Raw genomic sequence first — 19584 nt, 5'->3', positions numbered from 1 at the left:
TTATTTGAAAGCTGCCAAAGGTAGGGCTTAAACTCACAGTGCATGGGTGTAGCTCTGGTTTTTTGAGAGCTTGTCCCTATGTGTAGTTCACTTCAGGTGTGCTTGCACCTGAGACCAAAGACCTCTTACTAGCAGCATTCACTTGGTCTGCGCATGCGCCCTTGCTCTTCTTGTGTGCCATACTAAGGATACAAGGGATTATGCTGGACTGCCACCATCTCAGTTCTTTCTCACTGCTTGTGGTCCGAGATGGAGCCCTAGTATTTCTTGTGCTCTCCTGAAGTTTACCTGTAGATAGAGATAGCTATTTCTGTTCAGTTTGGTCAGGCTTGCTTTTCATTACTCTTAAGGGTGCTTGCTCCACTGAGTCCCCCCCCCACTTTTGGTGGTGCATTTCTTCATCTACCCACCCCTTTTGTTTCATCCAGTGGGGAAGGGACAGCATGACAAAGAGCCCCAGTATTAAGAACTGTGTAGTCTGTCTGCGCTGCTTCTTGGTAAATGATGACCATGACTCCTGTTTGTACTGCTTGGGAGAAACCCATATTCCATCCAAATGCAGTATTTGCAGTTTATTTCCTTGAAGGAAAAAGAAATTGCAGAAGATCTGCCTTAAGATGTTCCTCATGAACAAGTCTCTGAGAACATAGTTGGATCCTGAATAGGAAGAACCCCCTGTACATCAACCTGAGAATGGTAAGAGCACCTCTTTGCCATCTCCGCGCTACTGAGCGTCCTGTGGAAGATCAAGCAGGACAAGATACAGATCATTCTCATAGCTCCATGATGACCGTGGCATTTTTGGTACTTTAGCTGTTGGCCTGACCTCCAGTCAACCACCTCTTTGTATGGGATCCCCTTACCCAGGACAAGAGGAAAGGCTACCTATCTTGACCCATCCTTATGACAGCATGGCATTTGGATGGATGTCAGATCTAGAGAGCTGTTACTTGGCAGGCATGCAGTTCGTATGGAATAGTAGTAGGAAAAACTCCACCAGGAAGTGCTACATCTCCCAAGTTTGGCATGACTAGTAGGTCATTTCCCTGTTGCTGACCGAGACCCCTGATGTGGTGGATTTCCTGCTATCCCTGAAGTCCACAGGATTATCCCTTAACTCCGTCAGGGTGCTATTAGCTGTTGTCAGCACATTTCATTCCTCAGTGAACAGCCATACTATCTTTTCGCACTAGGTTACGTTCTGGTTTCTGAAGGGGATAGTGAGGGTTTTCCACCAGTGATGATGCCTGCACTGGCTTAGGACTTCATCTTGGTCTTACTGGCTCTTATGGGGCACCATTTGAACTATTGTCATCGTGCTTCCTTCTGCACCTTTCGTGAAGGTGGAGTTTCTGGTCATGATCTCGTTAGAGGCGCTTATGGTGAACATCCCTCCCCGCCTCAATCTTCCACAAGGACAAGGTGTCTGAGGCTGCACTCAAGGTTCCTCCCTAAGGAAGGATATTGGATTTTTAGAGCATTAACTTACCTGTGTTCTATCCTAAGCCGAAGAAGTGAGATTGTGCACGTTGGATGAGTGTAGGACCCAGGCCATTTACCTTCAGAGGACTAGGCTGCTTTGGAAGTCATCAAAGCTGTCTCATTTGTGGAAAGAAGGGGAAGGCGATTTCTGCTCAGAGAAGGTCAAAATGGATCTCTGGTTGCATAATACTCTGCTATGAGGTGAACAAGTCCTCTTGAGGACAGCATGAAAGCACGCTCAATGAGAACAAGAACCCAGGCAACCTCAATAGCATCTTGCAAGGATGTTCCAATCATTGACGTCTGCAGGGGGTGACATGCGGCTCGGTCCATTCTTCACAAAGCCCACTATGCTTTGGTGCAGGCAGCTGCCTTAGATGTCTCCCTACGCAGAGAGCAATCCTTCAATCAGCACGTGGGCAACGTTCTGGGCACCCACCTCCATAAGAGGGATCACTGCCTGTGAATCACCTGAAGTGTGCTATGAATGGGGACAACCACTTGAAGAAGGAGAGGTTACTTTGTATTAACTGGAGTTCTTCGAGATGTGTTGTCCCTATTCGTAGTGCGCTGACTATCCTCTTTCCCCTCTGCCTCAGATCCCAGTCTCAAGACTTTTGGTGATGATGGAGCTGAGATGGCAGTGGTACAGTGCAGCCCCCCCGTACACTCAGTGTGGAGAACAAGGAAAGCAAGGATACTTGCACAGAGTAAGTGGACGCTGCTAGGAAGAATTCTTTGGTCTCAAGTGCATGCAGAACTTGAAGTGAACTAATACATAGGGACAGTGCATCTAGAATAACTCCAGTTACTACAAGGTGAATAACCTCTCCTGCAGTGACCACAGCATGGTGCCTCAAACCACCCAGCTTCTCAGACTTCTTGCAAATCCTCTATCTTTAACAGAGCCCTAGTCTTGCTGCACATGTGCATTTCATTTTTCGATGCATCAGTTTAGTTCATGCAACCTGGAGCTAAGAACTTTACTTAACTTTACTTAACTTTTTCAATATTGTTTTCCCCAAAAGGGTAGTGAGTGCCATGCACTAGCTGAGATAAATCCCAAGTGGCTGAGATCAGTATGAGGAGTAATAGAGGCATAGTGTGTGCAAATGAATTCGAACCAGCTGATTTTGTAAACATCAAATTTTTTGAAGGGGCTGTATTCCTTGTATCCCTGAAATCCCTTGCTCAGATAGCGCCAAATTTGGTCACTAACCCTATCCACCAGCAAATTTCATGAAACAGCAAATTTCAAGGCAGATTAAGCATGTCGATTTTAGAATGCTTAAAATAGTCAACTTTTGAGCAAAGTGATGCTGAACTCTAGAAAATCTTTTGCTCCACTATAATGGATATAGGAGGAATAAATACACGTTTTACAGAGAATAGTTATCGAGGTGGGTTTGAATTTTCAGTTTGAAAAACTGATACCTACTCCAATAGATACTTTAGTAAGCAGATTCTGATTTAATTTTAAGGTGCTACTCCTGCTTGTAACAAAAAATAAATATTGAAGTACTAATTTTTTTCTACTGAAATTTTAAAAGGGAAAAAATACTCTAGAAATTTCTGCAGTCTGTCATTTCTACAAATACAGATGTATTAAAATGACAAGTATTATAATGTAGGTATGAAAATATGCCATGGCATGTCATCTTAAAGAAATAGAACCTTGAATTGAAATATCTAATAGAAAATTCCTCTTGCTAGATTAATTGGTTAGGATAGCTTTAATATTTGTTAGACCCAAGTAAGGCTATTGGTACCAGTAAATCTCCGTATGAGATCACTTGTTAACGGCAAAGCATTTTGATCATGCTGTTTTGTGTAACTCTGTAAGGGATTATTATAAGTGCTCAGCACCAATTTAGTCTCTTTGTAATATGCTGACTCTAAATACTAGAGGGCAGCATATCACTAATAATGACTTTGTTTCCTAAAAGAATCAGGTTACACATTCTTCAACCTTTTGGCATTACTATACCATTTAAAATCTCTAATCTAAATTTAAACATTCGGAAAAATTTAGTACAACAATTAAAGCTTTTTTGGTGAATTTAGGTATAATTTATCCCATTTCTCTTGGTTTACATTTCAGTAGTCCATTATGTTTTAGATGGTGATGATGGGTTTTTATCTGTACTAGAGTGTGTGCTATTATTTGGTTTGGGCTTTGTCAGTCTGGTGCAAAAAGGATTGAGTAGAACCTTAATCTTCCTTTCTTTTCACCTTATCTTAAATGTGTTTTGGTATTAGTATTGTTAGCAATGTAGAATGATTTATTGTCTGAATATGCACATAGAGATATTCACACCCTTCTGTAGGGGTATTTGTGTACAAGGAAGGCTATGTCAGACAAGAGGCATCTTGCCATAGCAGATGTATATTCCTGTTGTTTGGATTATTCACCAAGGCAAATATTTATCAGCTTATAAAATTTCTCATAAAATGCATATTTAGTAGGAACAATACTTTGCAGATTACCTAAATGCAAGTAAACTTTGTTTTCTTGTAGGCACCACCTTCCATGGTCAATAATGAACAACGCCAGCATGCCGAGCATATATTCTTATCATTTAGAAAATCAAAATCACCATTTGCTGTTTGCAAGCATATTTTGGGTAAGTCTTCAGTGTATTTTTTGAAAGATTCAGCATGTCATCAATTTTACAACTAATAGAAAATACTAGTCTTTTGCATCTGGGAATGTGAACATTTGGTTAGATATTCTTTCATTTTTATTGTACAGTATTAAATTTGTTGTTGAACTGCAAAACATTTAAAAAGTAAGTTAAATAGAACTCTTTAAGATCCAATACTGTATGTGTAATCTTAAATCCTTGATTTTTAGCTATAATTTTTGTGGTGTTTGCAGAGCTACTAGTGTAGTTTAGTGCCCCCTTAACATTTCACAGGTTTAGCAGAGGCCTTGGTACAACTTCGTTCTGTTGGAGAATTTGTAAATTTGATTTAGAAACTGATTTAGTAAAGTAGGTGCTACTCCTTGGTGAGAACACTCTTATTTTAGTTTGAGAATACTTTGTATGTGGAGCTGGTAATGCCATGTATTGTTAAGGCTGCTTGTCACTTTTCATTGTAAGACCCTGTTTTCTGTTGCTTATGATTTTGCCAAACTTTAACCATACAGGTGGAAATTTCCTTTGCCAGTTTCCTGCCTCAGGCTGAATATTTTTAGTAAGTTTCAGCTAAAATGATCATGCCATTTCAGAGAATGAGATTATGGGGAAATATGCTGTTTTACCTGTGATTAAAACCCCCCACTTCCATCCATTTTGTTTAAAAAAAAACAAAAACAAAACAAAACAAACAAACAAACTCCAGGGCCTCTAAGCTTTGGAGCAGGGTCTTGGAATTTGGCAGGAAGGTTCATGTTGCCCTGGTGTCAGGGCTGTATCTTTTGTAATGCCTGTGGAAAACTGCTCACATTTGGACAGATTACAAGCCTCTGAAAAATATTTCAAGCAGTAGAGACTAGATAGCTTGGCAGCAAAATTACCTCTACTGAGCACGAACCATCTCCACTCAGCTCCTATATGCTGATCAGAGTGTGTGTGTGCGCCATCATCATAGAGTGAGTGGACACGCTTCAGCTCAGGATTGCAGGGGCTGAGCAGGACATTCCTTGCAGTTGTTTCCTCTGGGGCTGCTGTGATGTTAGGCACAGGAACTGATGATAGGCTCTTTTCTGTGCTCTGTGATCCCTCTATCACCCAGGCAGTGTGGAGGGAAGGAGGAAGCAGCTGATTTGAATGCAGAGGGGTGAGAAATGAGGGACAGTGAGATGGGGTTGGAGGAGCCAGAGTGGGGGCAGTACCTGGGACATGGTGGGGGGACATACACGCAGAGGGATGGAGACAGGAATAAGGGGGTAGAAGGATAGCTCAAGAAGGGAGAAAAGCAGCAGCCAGGAGATGGAGTTGGGGAGGATTGTGTAGGAGCAGAAGGGTAAGAGATAGAAGACAGGGTGAATGGTGATGGAGAGGGGGACAGGCTGGGACAACAGGATAAGAACAGTCTTTAACCACTAGAGAGCACTCCTCTTCAAAATTTGGAATTAAACCTAGGAGTCCTGAATCTTTCCATTCCATTGCTGATAAATTCATGGGGGCAGGTCCATTAATGGCCATTAGACAAGATGGTCAGGGATGTAGCCTCATGCTCTGGTTGACCCTAGGCCTCTGACTGCCAGATGCTGCGACTGGACGATGGGATGGATCACTTGATGATTGCCCTGTTCTGTTCATTCCCTTTGAAGCATCTGGCATTGGCTACTGTCAGAAGGCAGGATACTGGGTTAAATGGGACATTGATTTGACCAAATATGGCCGTTCTTATGTCAGGAAAAAACTCTGAAACCCACTGGCAAAGAGCGTCTCTTCTCTCTCTCTCTCTCTCTCTCTCTCTCTCTCTCTCTCTCTCTAGTGGCTAGTCCACATAGAGAATAACAGCCTACTATTCCCACTAGTTATTCAGTTAGCTCAAGTGGTCCCAACCCTGCTGACGAGGGTTAACTTAATTAGCTCAAGTAAAGATTCAATATGATTTGACATGATAGAATTTAATTTTTCAGGTTTCCTTTAAATTATGAAATTACATTTTAAAAATGTTAAGGTTGCAAATTCAAGCATTCAAATTAGGAAATACCAGAATTAAGGTAGCCCATGTCCCCTTAATTCAGCCTCCCAGTATGTATGCATTATGATACCTTTAATTACATGATCACATACTATTTTACCAAACTAAGCTACATTGATATAAGCCAGGTTTAAATCTATTTAAGTATCGCCTTAAGGTTTTCTGCCAGTTTTGAATCAATTTAATAACCGATTCTAGCTAAATCGGTGCAACTTTGAAAATAGAGAAGGCCTTTGTCATATATATATATAGAGGAAACATGAATATTGTATGCTCTTTAAAAAATATTTTTAAGTCTCCTTTCATAGCCACCTGCATTCCCTTTCAACAAGTAAGTGGTGCTTCTTAAGACAAGCCAGCATGTCACATTCTGATCGGGGTGCAATCCAGACAAGTGAGAGATTGTCATTGTCTGCCCTGTATGCTTTACTGTTGTAGCTTCCAACTTAGGTCATTCACAGCCAGCCTGCAGGTAACACCCTCAGTGTCTGTGTGCTAGACAGCCCTGATTTAGCATCCCTGACCCCAGCAGTCTGTCTACAGCCCCACTCTGGCTTCCACCAGTCTGGGTTACTACCTGCAGGGTGACCACAACACACTTCTAGTCCCAAATTTTCCCAAAACTGTATATTCAACAATGTCCAGTCCTCTCCTAGGCAGATCAGAGAAATTATATGGTTCATTTGTTTCTCTACAAACTTGGGAACACATTACAGCTTATTAACTTAACTGGGGGTAATAAACCCTTCCATTTAAATACAGAACTGAGTAGATTTATGATAAAAAAAATAAATTTATTGACAAATTATACATAGAGGTAAATGAATTCAAGTATAAGGAATGAAGATACAAAGTTACAAGTAAAACAAACCATGCTTCTGAAAGTCTAACTTAAATCTAGCAAGATGCAGACTTTGTTTGAGATAATTTCTCACCAGTCATTTTTCTTCCCAGTCATGGCTGACTTTCTCCTCAGTTAGGACCTTCCACAAAAGTACAAGGTGCTGGCTTTCCTTTTCTTCTTTGCCTAAGCATGTTTCTCACCTATATTCAGTTTCAGAGACTTCAGCAGCGCCCCCCTTGGTGGAAGGACCCATCTTTCTTAGCTTGCAGGAACTCTGGTCTCTTGTGTCTGTCTAGTGATGGATGGCAAAGCTGGCTTCTGTCCTTACTTGTATCTTCCAAAGTTCAATTACCTTGTTTCAAGAGGCAGGATGACTTCCTGTGTGCTTCCCTCTCCCGGATGGGGCTTCCATTGTTTGATTCCACCATGCTTAATTTACACAGGAGACAGGTAGATAGCTGTGCAATTTCCTCCTGTCTGGGCAGACTGTACAACAGAGGTGGGCAAACATTTTGGCCTTAGGGCATATCTGGGTATAGAAATTGTATGGTGGGCCATGAATGCTCATGAAATTTGGGGTTGGTGTGCAGGAGGGGGTGAGGGCTCTGGCTGGGGGTGCAGTCTCTTGGGTGGGGCTGGGGATGAAGGGTTTGGGATGCAGGAGGGTGATCTGGGCTGAGACTGAGGGGTTGGGAGGGCGGGAGGGGGATCAGGGCTGGGGCAGAGGGTTAGGGTGCTGGGGGGGGCACTTGGGTGCAGGCTCCAGAAGGCACTTACTGGAAGTGGTGGCATGTCCCCCTCCAGTCCAATGCAGAGGCGTGGCCAGGCGGCTCTGTGTGCTACCCCATCTGCAGCCACCACGCCTGCAGCTCCTATTGGCCATGGTTCTGCGTGCGGAGCCCCCTGGTCCTGGCTGCCCCTATGCATAGGAGCCAGAGGGGGGACATGCTGCTACTTCCGGGAGCTGCGTGGAAAGCCCCCAACCCGGCTGGAGCACAGAGCGGGGCAAGCCCCCAACCCCGCTCCCTGGCGGGAGCTCGAGAACCAAATTAAAAAACCTGATGGGCCGGAATTTGCCCATCCTTGCTGTATAGCCTAATATCAATGAGTATCCATAATTCCTTACATAATGTTAATATCATTGTGAAATGTGTGTTAATCACTAGTGTGTCATTTGTTTTCAGAGGAGACCTTACTCTCTAAACTTTTATAATACAATAATATTGCGTGCAATCAGTGGATTCAGTTCCTTATCACTTGAGGCTCAGCCCTCCAGTCTTTTACAGACAAGTAAACCTTTTGAAATGGATTCTTCTGAAAAGTGAAATCCAGACCAAGTTTCTGGATGCAGGCACCTCCTGTCTTCTCCCCTGCTTGTTAGTATGAAGTTTGCCTCCACTCCTTGTTAGCTTGATGGGTCTGTTTACCTTGTATATGTAAATTGAGGTAAACGCACATTCCTTTGTTTAAGATAGACCTGTTCAAGTCCCCCAACATACCTGGTTCTCACACTCACGCTCACACACGTTGTAATTCCAGCATATATTCATAATTATTAATACACATTGCATACATATATCTCAAAGAATATTAATGGTCAGTGAGTGACTAGTTTTCAAATGATGCCTCACAAGGCATGTTTTGTACAAAGATTATTACAATAGTTTGTAGTGTGTGAGTACAAGCGTGCTTAGTGTCATGCAATTTTCTTGCCCTGCCAGTTAGCCCACCACAGCCAAATGCCAGGTACAGCTCTTTATCCTTTTACCGTGCTCACTTCTGCCTTTTCTGCTCTATAGCCATTTCCCTGTGTACTGCACCTTCTATGCTTTTTTTGCAATGCCCCCCAAATAAAAAAAAAAAAAAAAAGTAGAAATTCAGAAGTCAGGAGTTGATGTTTTCAAGTCTTTTTTTTTTTTTTAAAGTTATCTGCAAACATTTGAATAGGTTTAAGCAAAGGGATATTTATAAACATAGGTTATAAAATCCTAAAAAATCAATGTCCTTTTTATATATACGCACGCACGCATGCATGCACCCCCGATATAACGCGGTCCTCGGGAACCAAAAACCTTACTGTCTTATAGGTGAAACCGCGTCATATCGGGGAAGGGAGAGGAACCACTCCCCGCCCCAGCTCACCTCCGCTCTGCCTCTTCCCCTGAGTGCGCTGCCGCTCTGCTCCTCTCCCCTCCCCCCCTTCCAGGCTTGCCGCGCCAAACAGAAGCCTGGGGGGGAGAAGAAGCGGAGCTGCGGCGCGCCCATGGGAGGAGGCGGAGCAGAGGTGAGCTGGGGTGGGGGGAAGGGGCACAGATGAACCGCTCCTCTCCCCAGCTCACCTCTGCTCTGCCTCCACCTCCTCCCCTGAGCGCGCCACCGCTGCTCCGCTTCTTCCCCCCCCCCCCCCCTTTTCAGGTTTCCCACGCTAATCGGGGAGAAGCAGAGCTGTGGCGCGCTCATGGGAGGAGGCGGAGCAGAGGTGAGCTGGGGCGGAAGGGCCGCAGCAAGTAAGCGGGGGGGCTCAGAGGAACCGCTTGCAGTAACACAAATTCAGATATAATGAGGTAAAGCAACCCCGCTCCTGGAGCGCAGTTATATCCGAATTTGCGTTATATCGTACTGCATTATATCAGGATAGAGGTGTATTATGCATCCACGAACTACATTAAAATAACTTTAAGGCTGCAAAATCAAGCATTCAAAAGTTAGAAGATAAAAGAATTAAGGCTGACTGTGTAACATTAATTCCTATTCCTTGTGCATAGGCATTATGATACAATCTTTAATTACATGGACACATGCTATGTGTTAGTCAGTTTCCCCCTTCCCTCCCCCACCCTGGTTCCTCATCCCAATCCCGTTTTCTTTGCCTAGCCAGTCAGGATCCACTCCTTAGGCTTCTCATCCCAGTCTCCATCTCCTCATGCCATTCATAATAATATATGATAATGTGATAATTCTGGTAATTATCTCCTTGTCACATGTGAGCGGAACTAACCCCTGAAATAGCAAAATCAGTTAACAAAACTACAGCTGACTATATTTTTTTGAATGAAAAATATTTTTTCATTTTAACCAGCATGGGCATATTTTTTCATTTTAACCAGCATGGGCAGTGAAAATGTCCGGTGGTAATTGAATAATGTCTTTGGTCTTAACAGAAACTAGTAAAGTGGACTATGTCCTTTTTCAAGCTGCCACAGCAATAATGGAAGCAGTTGTGCGAGAATGGATTCTCTTGGAAAAAAGTAGCATCGAGTCACTGCGAACATTCCTTTTAACCTATGTCTTACAAAGGCCTAAGTAAGTATGGATGGAAGTACTTCCAAAAATATTTGCATAAATTCCTACAAAAACCATGATTTACCTTTGTTTAATCTTCCTAGGCTAACAAGTAGAAACATTTAAATAATAGTGACACTTCTAATTCCTGAATGGATGGCTGTTTGACATCTGTAGAATTGTCAGTTTTCATTTAAGCTTTCATTGTGTTCTTGAAAAAATAACCCAGATTTAAAATTCTGTTTTACAGAAGCCATGTGTTGTTCAACTTAATGGCAAGAACTTAATATTTGTATTATGTTTACAGCCTTCAAAAGTATGTTCGGGAGCAGATTCTATTAGCAGTAGCAGTAATAGTGAAACGAGGATCATTAGACAAATCAATTGACTGCAAGAGCATTTTCCATGAAGTCAGCCAGTTGATAAGCAGTGGTAACCCCACTGTGGTAAGTTCTTGTTTAAAATATAATATAATCATTATACATTGTATATTAAGTACACTAGTTTGCTGGATTATTTTCATATCCCGAATATGAAATTAGGAAGCATAATCAAACAAAATAGTAAATGGCTGCTTGAATATCTAAATCTGGAATTTTTTTTTGTGAGAAATGGGTTTTGAGGCAATTTGTAATGAATGTTGTATTTACAATGTTTTGCCCTATTACACTATGATAAATATCTGTGTCCTATGGAAAAGAGTAGATTTTCATTTAGCATTCTAGAGCCAAATGTTAATGAGCACTTTGAATTTGTATTTTAATACTAGCGTGTTTGATCCCATTAGTCTCTCACTCATATAGTATGGGGTAATCTTTACTAAAAGCTAGAATTAAACCACTGTACTTGTTTCCATTCTGAGTTGTTTCAAGAGCCACGACACTTGATATAAAAAAAGGATTTTCCATTAGCTGGCAGTGGTTCTGTAGTACTCTGTTCCACTTACATCTGTCCATTGCTGCACCCTGTTTTGGTTCAGCTGTTGGAATTGTCTACTGAGCAAGAGCCATAGACCTTCTTCATTCTCTGGGAGTTGGGCCAGGTGGGGAGAAAGGGTTGCGAGGAAGTAAAAACTGGAATGGAAATGCAAAACTTGTTCACTCTAGATTTAGAATTAGACTGGGGTAAGTGTTCCCTTCCTTATTGTGTTCAAAGTGGAAACAAGGTGTCAATGTCTATCTTTGCATTTAGTTAAATTCCATTTACTATGCCAGGAGATAAGATTAGAGTCGTTCGTAATGGAGGCGTTAGTAATAAACTTGATATCTAAATATATCTAAAAACTAAACTAACTTAACTACAAATTAAAGAAACTTGATTATTTGCCTCCCAAATATAGATGTACGATTATGCAAATATATTTCAACTAAAACTACCCACATCCCATAAAAAGGGGCTTGACTTTTAGAATTGCTGAGCACTTAGGACTCCATTCGAAGTAGATGGGAGTTGGAAATTCTCACCACCACTGAAATTCACATTAAAAAAGTGCAGTCAGAGTAATGCAGCTCCTGTCGTGATCCTAAAAAGTGTGCCGTGTTTGTAGCACATCTAATAGATTTCCCTAACTCATAGAAATGGAAGTTCTAAGATTGTTTTTAAACTCAGATTTACTGTTTGGCAGCATGGTATTCTAATGTCTGTACAAAAACCAACATCCTCCCCCCATTAATTAGCTGCTTAAAATACATATTTGCCTATATTAGGCAGTGTGTGGAGATTGATAATTGTGTGGAAGGAGAACTATACATATTAAACTTTTTAAAAAAAGAAACATTCAAAATGTAGTTTCCCCCCTGAAAAAGATACTTGAGGTTTCCAAACGTTTTCTATACACTCATGTATATGTATAGGAAGTTAGTTGATTTTAACTAATGATACAGAAGTGGGACAAGTAGAAAGCTGCATATCAGCTGGACCATCTCTTGCACTCAAATACAATACACAGACACTAGATTGTATGTCATTTAAGTTTGCTCTCTCTATAATATACCTAGTACAAAACCTAAAAAGTAAGGAAATAAGTTAAGGCTACCAACAGTAAATACCTCTGCTTCCCCATCCATAAGCTCACCTTATCACCAACACAGTCACCATATACTATTGACAATATATCACAACCTTATCTCTGCCTTGTAGTAACGCGCCGGTTTTCCAGCACCTCTTTCCTCAATTTCCACCCACTTCCACTATAAACTGACCAGACTTCACCATCTGTTTCTCTTCCTCCTCTCCCATACCCACAAACATATTACCCCCTCTGCACAAGTTCTTTGGAGCTACGCACACAGAGGCTTACGGAAGGGGGTGATTATAAACTTAGGTTATAAAATCCTCTTTGATATAAAATGTCACTTTCTACTCAAGGGATTTCCATTTCCAATCCACTATAACATATGCTACACTATTTGCTACCAAAACTAACATTTGTTGGTATTTAAATATATTTATTTTATGATACAAACTTGCAAGGCCTAAATACATGTGTGTAAACCTACTGCACCATGCAATGAATATACTTTAACATGAAATAGATCATTGATTCCAGTTCTAGTAATAAAAATATCTACTACTCTGCCAACACACTATACTGAGAGGACTTCTTGAACTACATAGCTTAATGAGCCCTGAAACTTGATTTCTTTTGAAATCTTTACTGCAAGTTAATAAACAATACATAAATTCAACAGTACACACCCAACAGTGTATTTCCATTACAGAACAAGTCAAGAAGATGAAGTTAATGTTTGATGTGTGATATTGAGTTGGTCAGAAATCTCGTTGGCTTGTGGTTGTACAACACCCAGCACAACAGAGCCTGTTCCTGACTGGGCCCTCAAGGAGCTACTGTATTATAAAATTTAATAAGACTGAAGGATTGTATGGTAGTGAGAAACTGGCTGGAACAATTAACAATTTTTTTTAAAGTATGGAATCTTTGTTGTTCTGTTTAAAACGAGTTAACAAAGACTACAAGGGAAGCCATGCTCCAACAGAACTTATGAGACCCATTAAAGTGGGCTTCCTTTGGGTGGGGAGGAAGATATATCTGGCTGGGATATAGGGTATGGGGGAGAGAAGGTCTCTGCCTCATTAGTCCATTTCACACCGTTCATGCCTCCCCAGGCTCCTCTACGTACTCTCATCCAAAGCCTCCCAAATTCTGAGACTGGGGAGCATGGCTCTGTCACCCCTCGATGGCCCCTAACTCTCTCCTCTATCTAGTTCTCCTCCCTCTCCCCCACCTCTGTGTCCCTCCCAGACTCCTGTTCCAGAACATTTCTCTCTGGTCAAGTACCTACCCTTCTGTGTCCTCCAGTCTCTGGCTCAGTTCAGCAACTATAGCAGTACAGTCAGGGGTCAGCAACAACTCAGCTTATATTTATAAGTGTTTAAACTTTGCTCTGTATACATCTGAAAACAGCTTTGTACAAGTGTAGGCTGGGGCCATATCTCTTGGGTAGTAGGAATGAAATAGGAAAAATAAAGATAAAAAGAAATCAAATATTGCCACTATAAGGTAAAGGCATCTCTGTGCATATCATTTTTCAGTTTGGCTCAGAAAAAGGAATATAATGGAAAATAAATAAATAAAAGAAGCTTGCTACAGCTAGTGGAACAGTATTTTACTTATAAAGTCACTTGTAAGCAATCTGATCCTTCTGGGGAAGCAAATTTGTATCTTCCCAGTTCCTGCTTGCTTTCTTTCTTTCCTGTAGCTGGATTCAAAGCTACCTGACCATTTTTCCCTCCTCAGGCTGTGAGGACAGTGAGTATGCTTCATCTTTCCCACCAGACCCCTCCTAAGCCTTCCATGGCTACCTTTTTTATATCAGTACTCTTTAAAATCAGTGGGACTACTTATGTGAATGTTGTTCTTGAGCGAGCTTGCAGAATCCGGTGTGCAGCCAGGATGATGACAAAAGTTGAACATTAAGAATATGTGGTTGACCATGAAGAATACATTAGGTCTGCACACTTCTCAAAGGTTCCATATATTTAACTTTTTTACATATTAATTAAAATTATTGATAGAAATGGGGTTATTCTGAGGATGGAGCTTGAAGAGGAGCATTGAAGTAAAGTTGTGGCAGGGAGAGCATGTGCAAGACTGTGAGAAATGAGGCAGTGATGAGGAGACGGAACAGAGCAAGAGGATAGAGAGAGGTTGGATGGGAGTGTACGGGAATGTCAAGTGTATGGATAGGAAAGAGGGACGAGAGGATGAAGGACAGAAGGATATGAGATTGGTAAACTGAATTGTGAGCAGGTGTGAGTGACTCTGGGCAGTGGAAAAGAGCATTCAAGTTAGGGAAACAGTAAGATGTTAGAGATGAGTGTTATCACTCGTTATAGAAATTCCATCAGTGGGACTAGATGTTTTGAAGTGTTGGTGGAAGGGAAGGTGGGATAGTGTGGGCCAAGATTAGAACCTGGAATGCTGAGTTGTTGCTTCTGTGACATCTGGACCTTTAAGGACCTCCTGGAAGAGTCCTGGGCTTGGTAGGGAGAGCCTTGTGGGTAGTAGAGTGGCTGTTTGTTCTCAAAGTAGCTTTGTAGCAATCCATTGTGAGGCAAGAAGGGGTTTTGGTGTGCCTGCATTTTTTTTTCAGGTCTTCTCTCTGGCAGTCAAGAAAAAGCACCCATACCAGTAACTTCAACATTTCTTGGTCTGTAGCCTGCATTTCTGAGGGACAGAGTTTCTGGTAGAAGCCTCAGAGCACTTGGCTAATTTTAGCATGTGTAATATGTGTTTTCACCACTGACTTCTAGATGTTAGGGCAGGTATAGTCACTTATTTTTTGTCCAGGTCCAGACTTCTTGGTCAAGGTCCAGACTCAAGAGAAAATAAAAAAAAGATAAGTAAAATAAAAAGATTTCGGGGTCCATGCAAAAGCATATCTGGTGGTCTGGATTGGACCCATGATCCGCCTATTGACTATTCTGTCCTACAGTCTGCAGAAGCAGGGCTCCACTTCTGCGCACCTTAACAGCTGCCAGAGTGAAAGGAATTGAGAAGAGTGAGGGGCTTGGAGGGGCCAAAAAGAGGGCATTCCCCTATGAGGTGTGCAACAAACCCACAGAGTGAAGAGCCTCTCATCCTGTCTGTCTCCTCCTGCTTTCCAACCCTGTCTTTGGGGCTGCAAGCAAGGCAGAATTAGCTCAGTATCTTCCACTATTACCTTTTAAAATGTAATAAACTTTTAAAATTAGGTTTTAATCAACTGAACTTGACCTTGTGCACTAGATCTCCACTAAGTCTGTACTATATGAATTTAGTAAACTGGAATTGATCTTTTGTTTTTGCTATAGTTTAATTGTCATTTTAAACAGTTTGTCAGCATTTATTGGTTAGAATTAATTCAGTTTGGGTATGTGTGACGGGATCCCCAGGGTGTAGCCTGGGACTGTGGGACCTCTGTGCCCCCTGAACTCTTTCCTTTCTGGGCTGTCTCTCACAATGCCTTGCTAGTGACCAGCAGCAAACCCCTCCAGGTGCTGTTATCACTCAGTACAACTACATGTGGAGCCCTCCTTCCAGCTAGATTGCATGTATGTTCTCAGAGCCACTCATGAAACATACAGAGAAAGGCAAAGCTAAATCCCCCCAGTTCCCAACACTGTACCTCAGGAATATACTGTCTTACACTGCTCAAGATGAGCAATGCAGATTTATTGATTGGTTCACCACTTCATCAATGGAAAGTGGATATACACCAGCCTTTGCAAAACCTGAGCAGATTTGCCACACACTTCATATAAACTTACTGGTAAAGATAAACAGTAAAAAAGTTTGACTACAAAAGAGAGATTTTAAGTGATATTAACTGATAGGCAGAAAGTCAGAGTTAGTTACCAAAAGAAAATATAAGCACACAATCTAAACTCTCCACCCTATTAGACTGGCAACATCTAAATTAAGCATTTTTTTTCACTCCACTGGATATTGCAGTCCATAATACACAGATTTCACCCTTGAAATCTGGGCCAGTTCCCTTGGTTGGAGTCTTCTCACTGTCCTTGTTGCTTGCAGCATAGGTGGGGATAGGAGAAAGGCCGACATGGGGCCCCCTGTCATCTCTTTTCCAAGCTGAGCAGTTTGTCTTTTGAATCACTCATATGGAAGCTGGACGATAGTCCTAATAATTTTTGAGACCTTTTTCTGTACTTTTTCCAGTTCTAATATATTTTTGAGATGGGGCGACCACGCCTGCACTCAGTACTTAAGGTGTGGGCATTGGTTTATATAGTGGCATGATATTTTCTGCCTTATTATCTATCCCTTTATTAATGGTTCTGAACATTATCTTTTTTTGGCTGCCACTGCTCATTGAACAAATGTTTTCAGAGAATGATTCCAAGATTCTAAAGTGGTATAGTTGGGATTATGTTTTCCAGTGTTCATGACTTTGCATTTATCAATACTGAATTTCATCTTCCATTTTGTTGCCCAGTCACCTAGTTTTGTGAGATCCCTTTGTAACTCTTCAGTCAGCTTTGGACTTAACTATCTTGAATTCTTTTGTATCATCTGCAGGTTTTATCCCCTCACTGTTTACCCCTTTTTCCAGATCATTTATGAATATGTTGAATAGGACTGGTCCCAGTACAGATCCCTGGGAGACACCGCTATCTACATCTCTCCATTGTGAAAACTGACCATTTATTCCTAGCTTTTGTTTCCTATCTTTTAACCAGTTACTGATCCATGAGAGGACCTTCCCTCTTATCCCGTGACTGCTTACTTTGCTTAAGAGCCTTTGGTGAGGGACTTTATCAAAGGCTTTCTGAAAGTCCAAGTACTGTATCAATTGTATCACCTTTGTCCACGTGTTTGTTAATTGCCTCAAAGAATTGTAATAGAGTGGTGAAGCATGATTTCCTTTTACAAAAGTTGTGTTGACTCTTCCCCAACACAAGTTGTGTTCACCTATGCATCTAATAATTCTGTTCTTTACTATAGTTTCAACTAATTTGCCTGGTACTGAAGTTAGACTAACTATCCTGTAATTGCCAGGATTGCCTCTGGAGCCTTTTAAAAATCAGCATTACATTAGTTATCCCTCAGACACTCGGTACAGAGGCTGATTTAAGTGATAGGTTACATACTCTGTTTAGTAGTTCTGTAATCTCATATTTGAGTTCCTTCAGAACACTTGGGTGAATGCCCTTTAGTCCTGGTGACTCATTACTGTTTAATTTATCAATTTCTTCCAAAACTGCCTCTATTGACACCTCAATCTGGAACAGTTCCTCAGATTGTCACCTAAAAAGAATGGCTCAGGTGTGGGAATCTCCCTCACATCCTCTATAGTGAAGATGGATGCAAAGAATTCATTTAGCTTCTCTGAAGCAGTCTTCTCTTCTTTGAGTGCTCCTTTAGCACCTGAGTCATACAGTGACCCCACTGATTGTTTAGCAGTCTTCCTGCTTCTGACTTCCTTTAAAAAAAAAAATTGCTGTTCGTTAGTCATTTGCTAGTTGCTCTTTTAAAAAAAAAAATGTTTTTGGCCTGCTTAATTATACTTTTACTCTTGACTTGCCAAAGTTTAGGCTCCTTTCTATTTTCCTCAGTAGAATCTGACTTCTAATTTTTAAAAGATGTCTTTTTGTCTCTAACTGCCTGTTTTACTCTTTTGATTAGCCATGGTGGCAATTTTTTTGGTTTTCTTACTGTTTTTTTATTTGAGGTTTACATAATTTGAGCCTCAATTATGGTGTTTTTTAAGAAGTTTCCGTATATTTGCAGGCATTTCACTCTTGTGATTGTTCCTTTTAATTTCCACGTGACTAGTCTTCAAATTTTTGTGTAGTTTCCTTTTTGAAATTAAATATTACTGTGGTGGGTTTCTTTGGTATTTTTTCCCTTAGAAGGATGTTAAGTTTAATTATGTTGTTGTCGTCGCTTTCACCAAGCAATTCACTATATTCACCTCTTGGACCATATCCTGTGCACCACTTAGGACTAAATCGAGAAGTGTCTCTCCCCTTATGGGTTCCATGACTAGTTTCTCTGAGAAGCAGTCATTGATGGTGTCTAAAAATTTTATCTCTGCATCCCATCCTGACGTCACATGTTCCCAATCAACATGTCGATAATTGAAGTCCCTCATTATTACTGGGTTTTCTGTTTTTGTAGCCTAATCACTCTGAGCTTTTCACAATCACTGTGACCACCTTAGTCAGGTGGTTGGTAGTATATTCCTGCTTCCATACTCTTATTAGTCAAGCATGGAATTTCTATCCATACAGATTATGTGGTATTCTTTGATTCATTTAAGACTTTTACTTAATTTGACTCCATGCTTTCTTTCACATATAGTGCAACTCCCCATCAGTGTGACCTGCTCTGTCATTCCTATATATTTTGTACCCTGGTATTGCTGTGTCTTGTTGATTTATCATCATTCCACTGAGTTTCTGTGATGCCTATTATATCTGTATCCTCACTTAATACCAGGCACTCAAGTTTACCGATCTTCACATTTAGACTTCTTGCATTTGTATATAAGCACTTATAAAATTTGTCAATATTTAGTTGTCTGCCTTTATGTGATGTAATTGTTTCACTGTTTCTCTTCATTTCCTACCTGTACTTTGTCAACTTATAGCCTCTCCCCTTTATTAGGATATAGAATATCCCCTTCAATAAATCTTTCCCAAAGGGATGTGTCTGTCCAAACCATGTGCTCCTCTGCACTTGTCAACTTTCCCCCAGCCTTTAGTTTAAGAACTCTTCTGTGGCCTTTTTAAGTTTACATAGCAGCAATCTGGTTCTGTGTTTTGGTTCCATGAGACCATCGGAGTGCCACATTTCTTACTATTCCATCCTGGGCTTCCTGGTCTAGTTGAATTAGATGACTGCGGAATATAATTCATGTAGTAAAATGTTCATTGCCCTCGGAGCATGAAATTGTTTGAGCTGTGCCAAGCTCCTCAAGAGAAACTCCAGCTGGCTTTTTTATTTCTTGTAGGTGTTGGTGAGGATAAAATAATTACAAAAATTTACAAGCTTGTATGATCATTGATTAAACTGAAGGTCCATTAAGTGTGGTAAGATATCATATAATATAGTGCACAGTTAATTTAATTTCATATTTTTCATTGAGTATACAGATACTTGACCTGAGTTTTGCACAAGGATAATGAATGAAAATCAGCTAAAGGGAAGGCATTGCCTAAATAAATGAATGTGCTTTGCCTTTAATTCATTTAGTTTTAGCAAACTTGTAATCAAATCATCTGAGCAGGAGCTATGAAAGGTCTCTAGGTAAGCAATCAGTTCATCTTCATTCAGACCCACTTAGTGATATGTG

At 41.0% G+C, this 19584-nt stretch overlaps 1 protein-coding gene across 7 annotated transcripts in view; it reads left to right on the top strand.

Annotated features, from left to right (window-relative positions):
• Positions 1-19584, top strand: part of XPO4 (exportin 4) — a 135665-nt gene that overhangs the window by 39140 nt on the left and 76941 nt on the right. For 6 of the 7 annotated variants that reach the window (XR_006277613.1, XM_038409057.2, XM_043504280.1 and 3 more), the window contains 3 exons: positions 4001-4106; positions 10147-10288; positions 10575-10713. Coding sequence is in view for 6 of the 7 variants with exons in the window: in XM_038409057.2 (XP_038264985.1) it covers positions 4001-4106; positions 10147-10288; positions 10575-10713 (387 nt within the window). In the remaining variant the exon portion in view is untranslated. Of the gene's footprint in view, positions 1-4000; positions 4107-6449; positions 6614-10146; positions 10289-10574; positions 10714-19584 lie in introns of those variants that run through there. The other variant, XM_043504282.1, reaches the window with a different exon arrangement.

This window comes from Dermochelys coriacea, chromosome 1, assembly GCF_009764565.3.
Source record: "Dermochelys coriacea isolate rDerCor1 chromosome 1, rDerCor1.pri.v4, whole genome shotgun sequence".
In the NCBI taxonomy this organism is placed as follows: Eukaryota; Metazoa; Chordata; order Testudines; family Dermochelyidae; genus Dermochelys; species Dermochelys coriacea.
The sequence above is the reverse complement of the archived record's forward strand: the minus strand, read 5'-3'. Positions and strand labels throughout refer to the sequence as shown.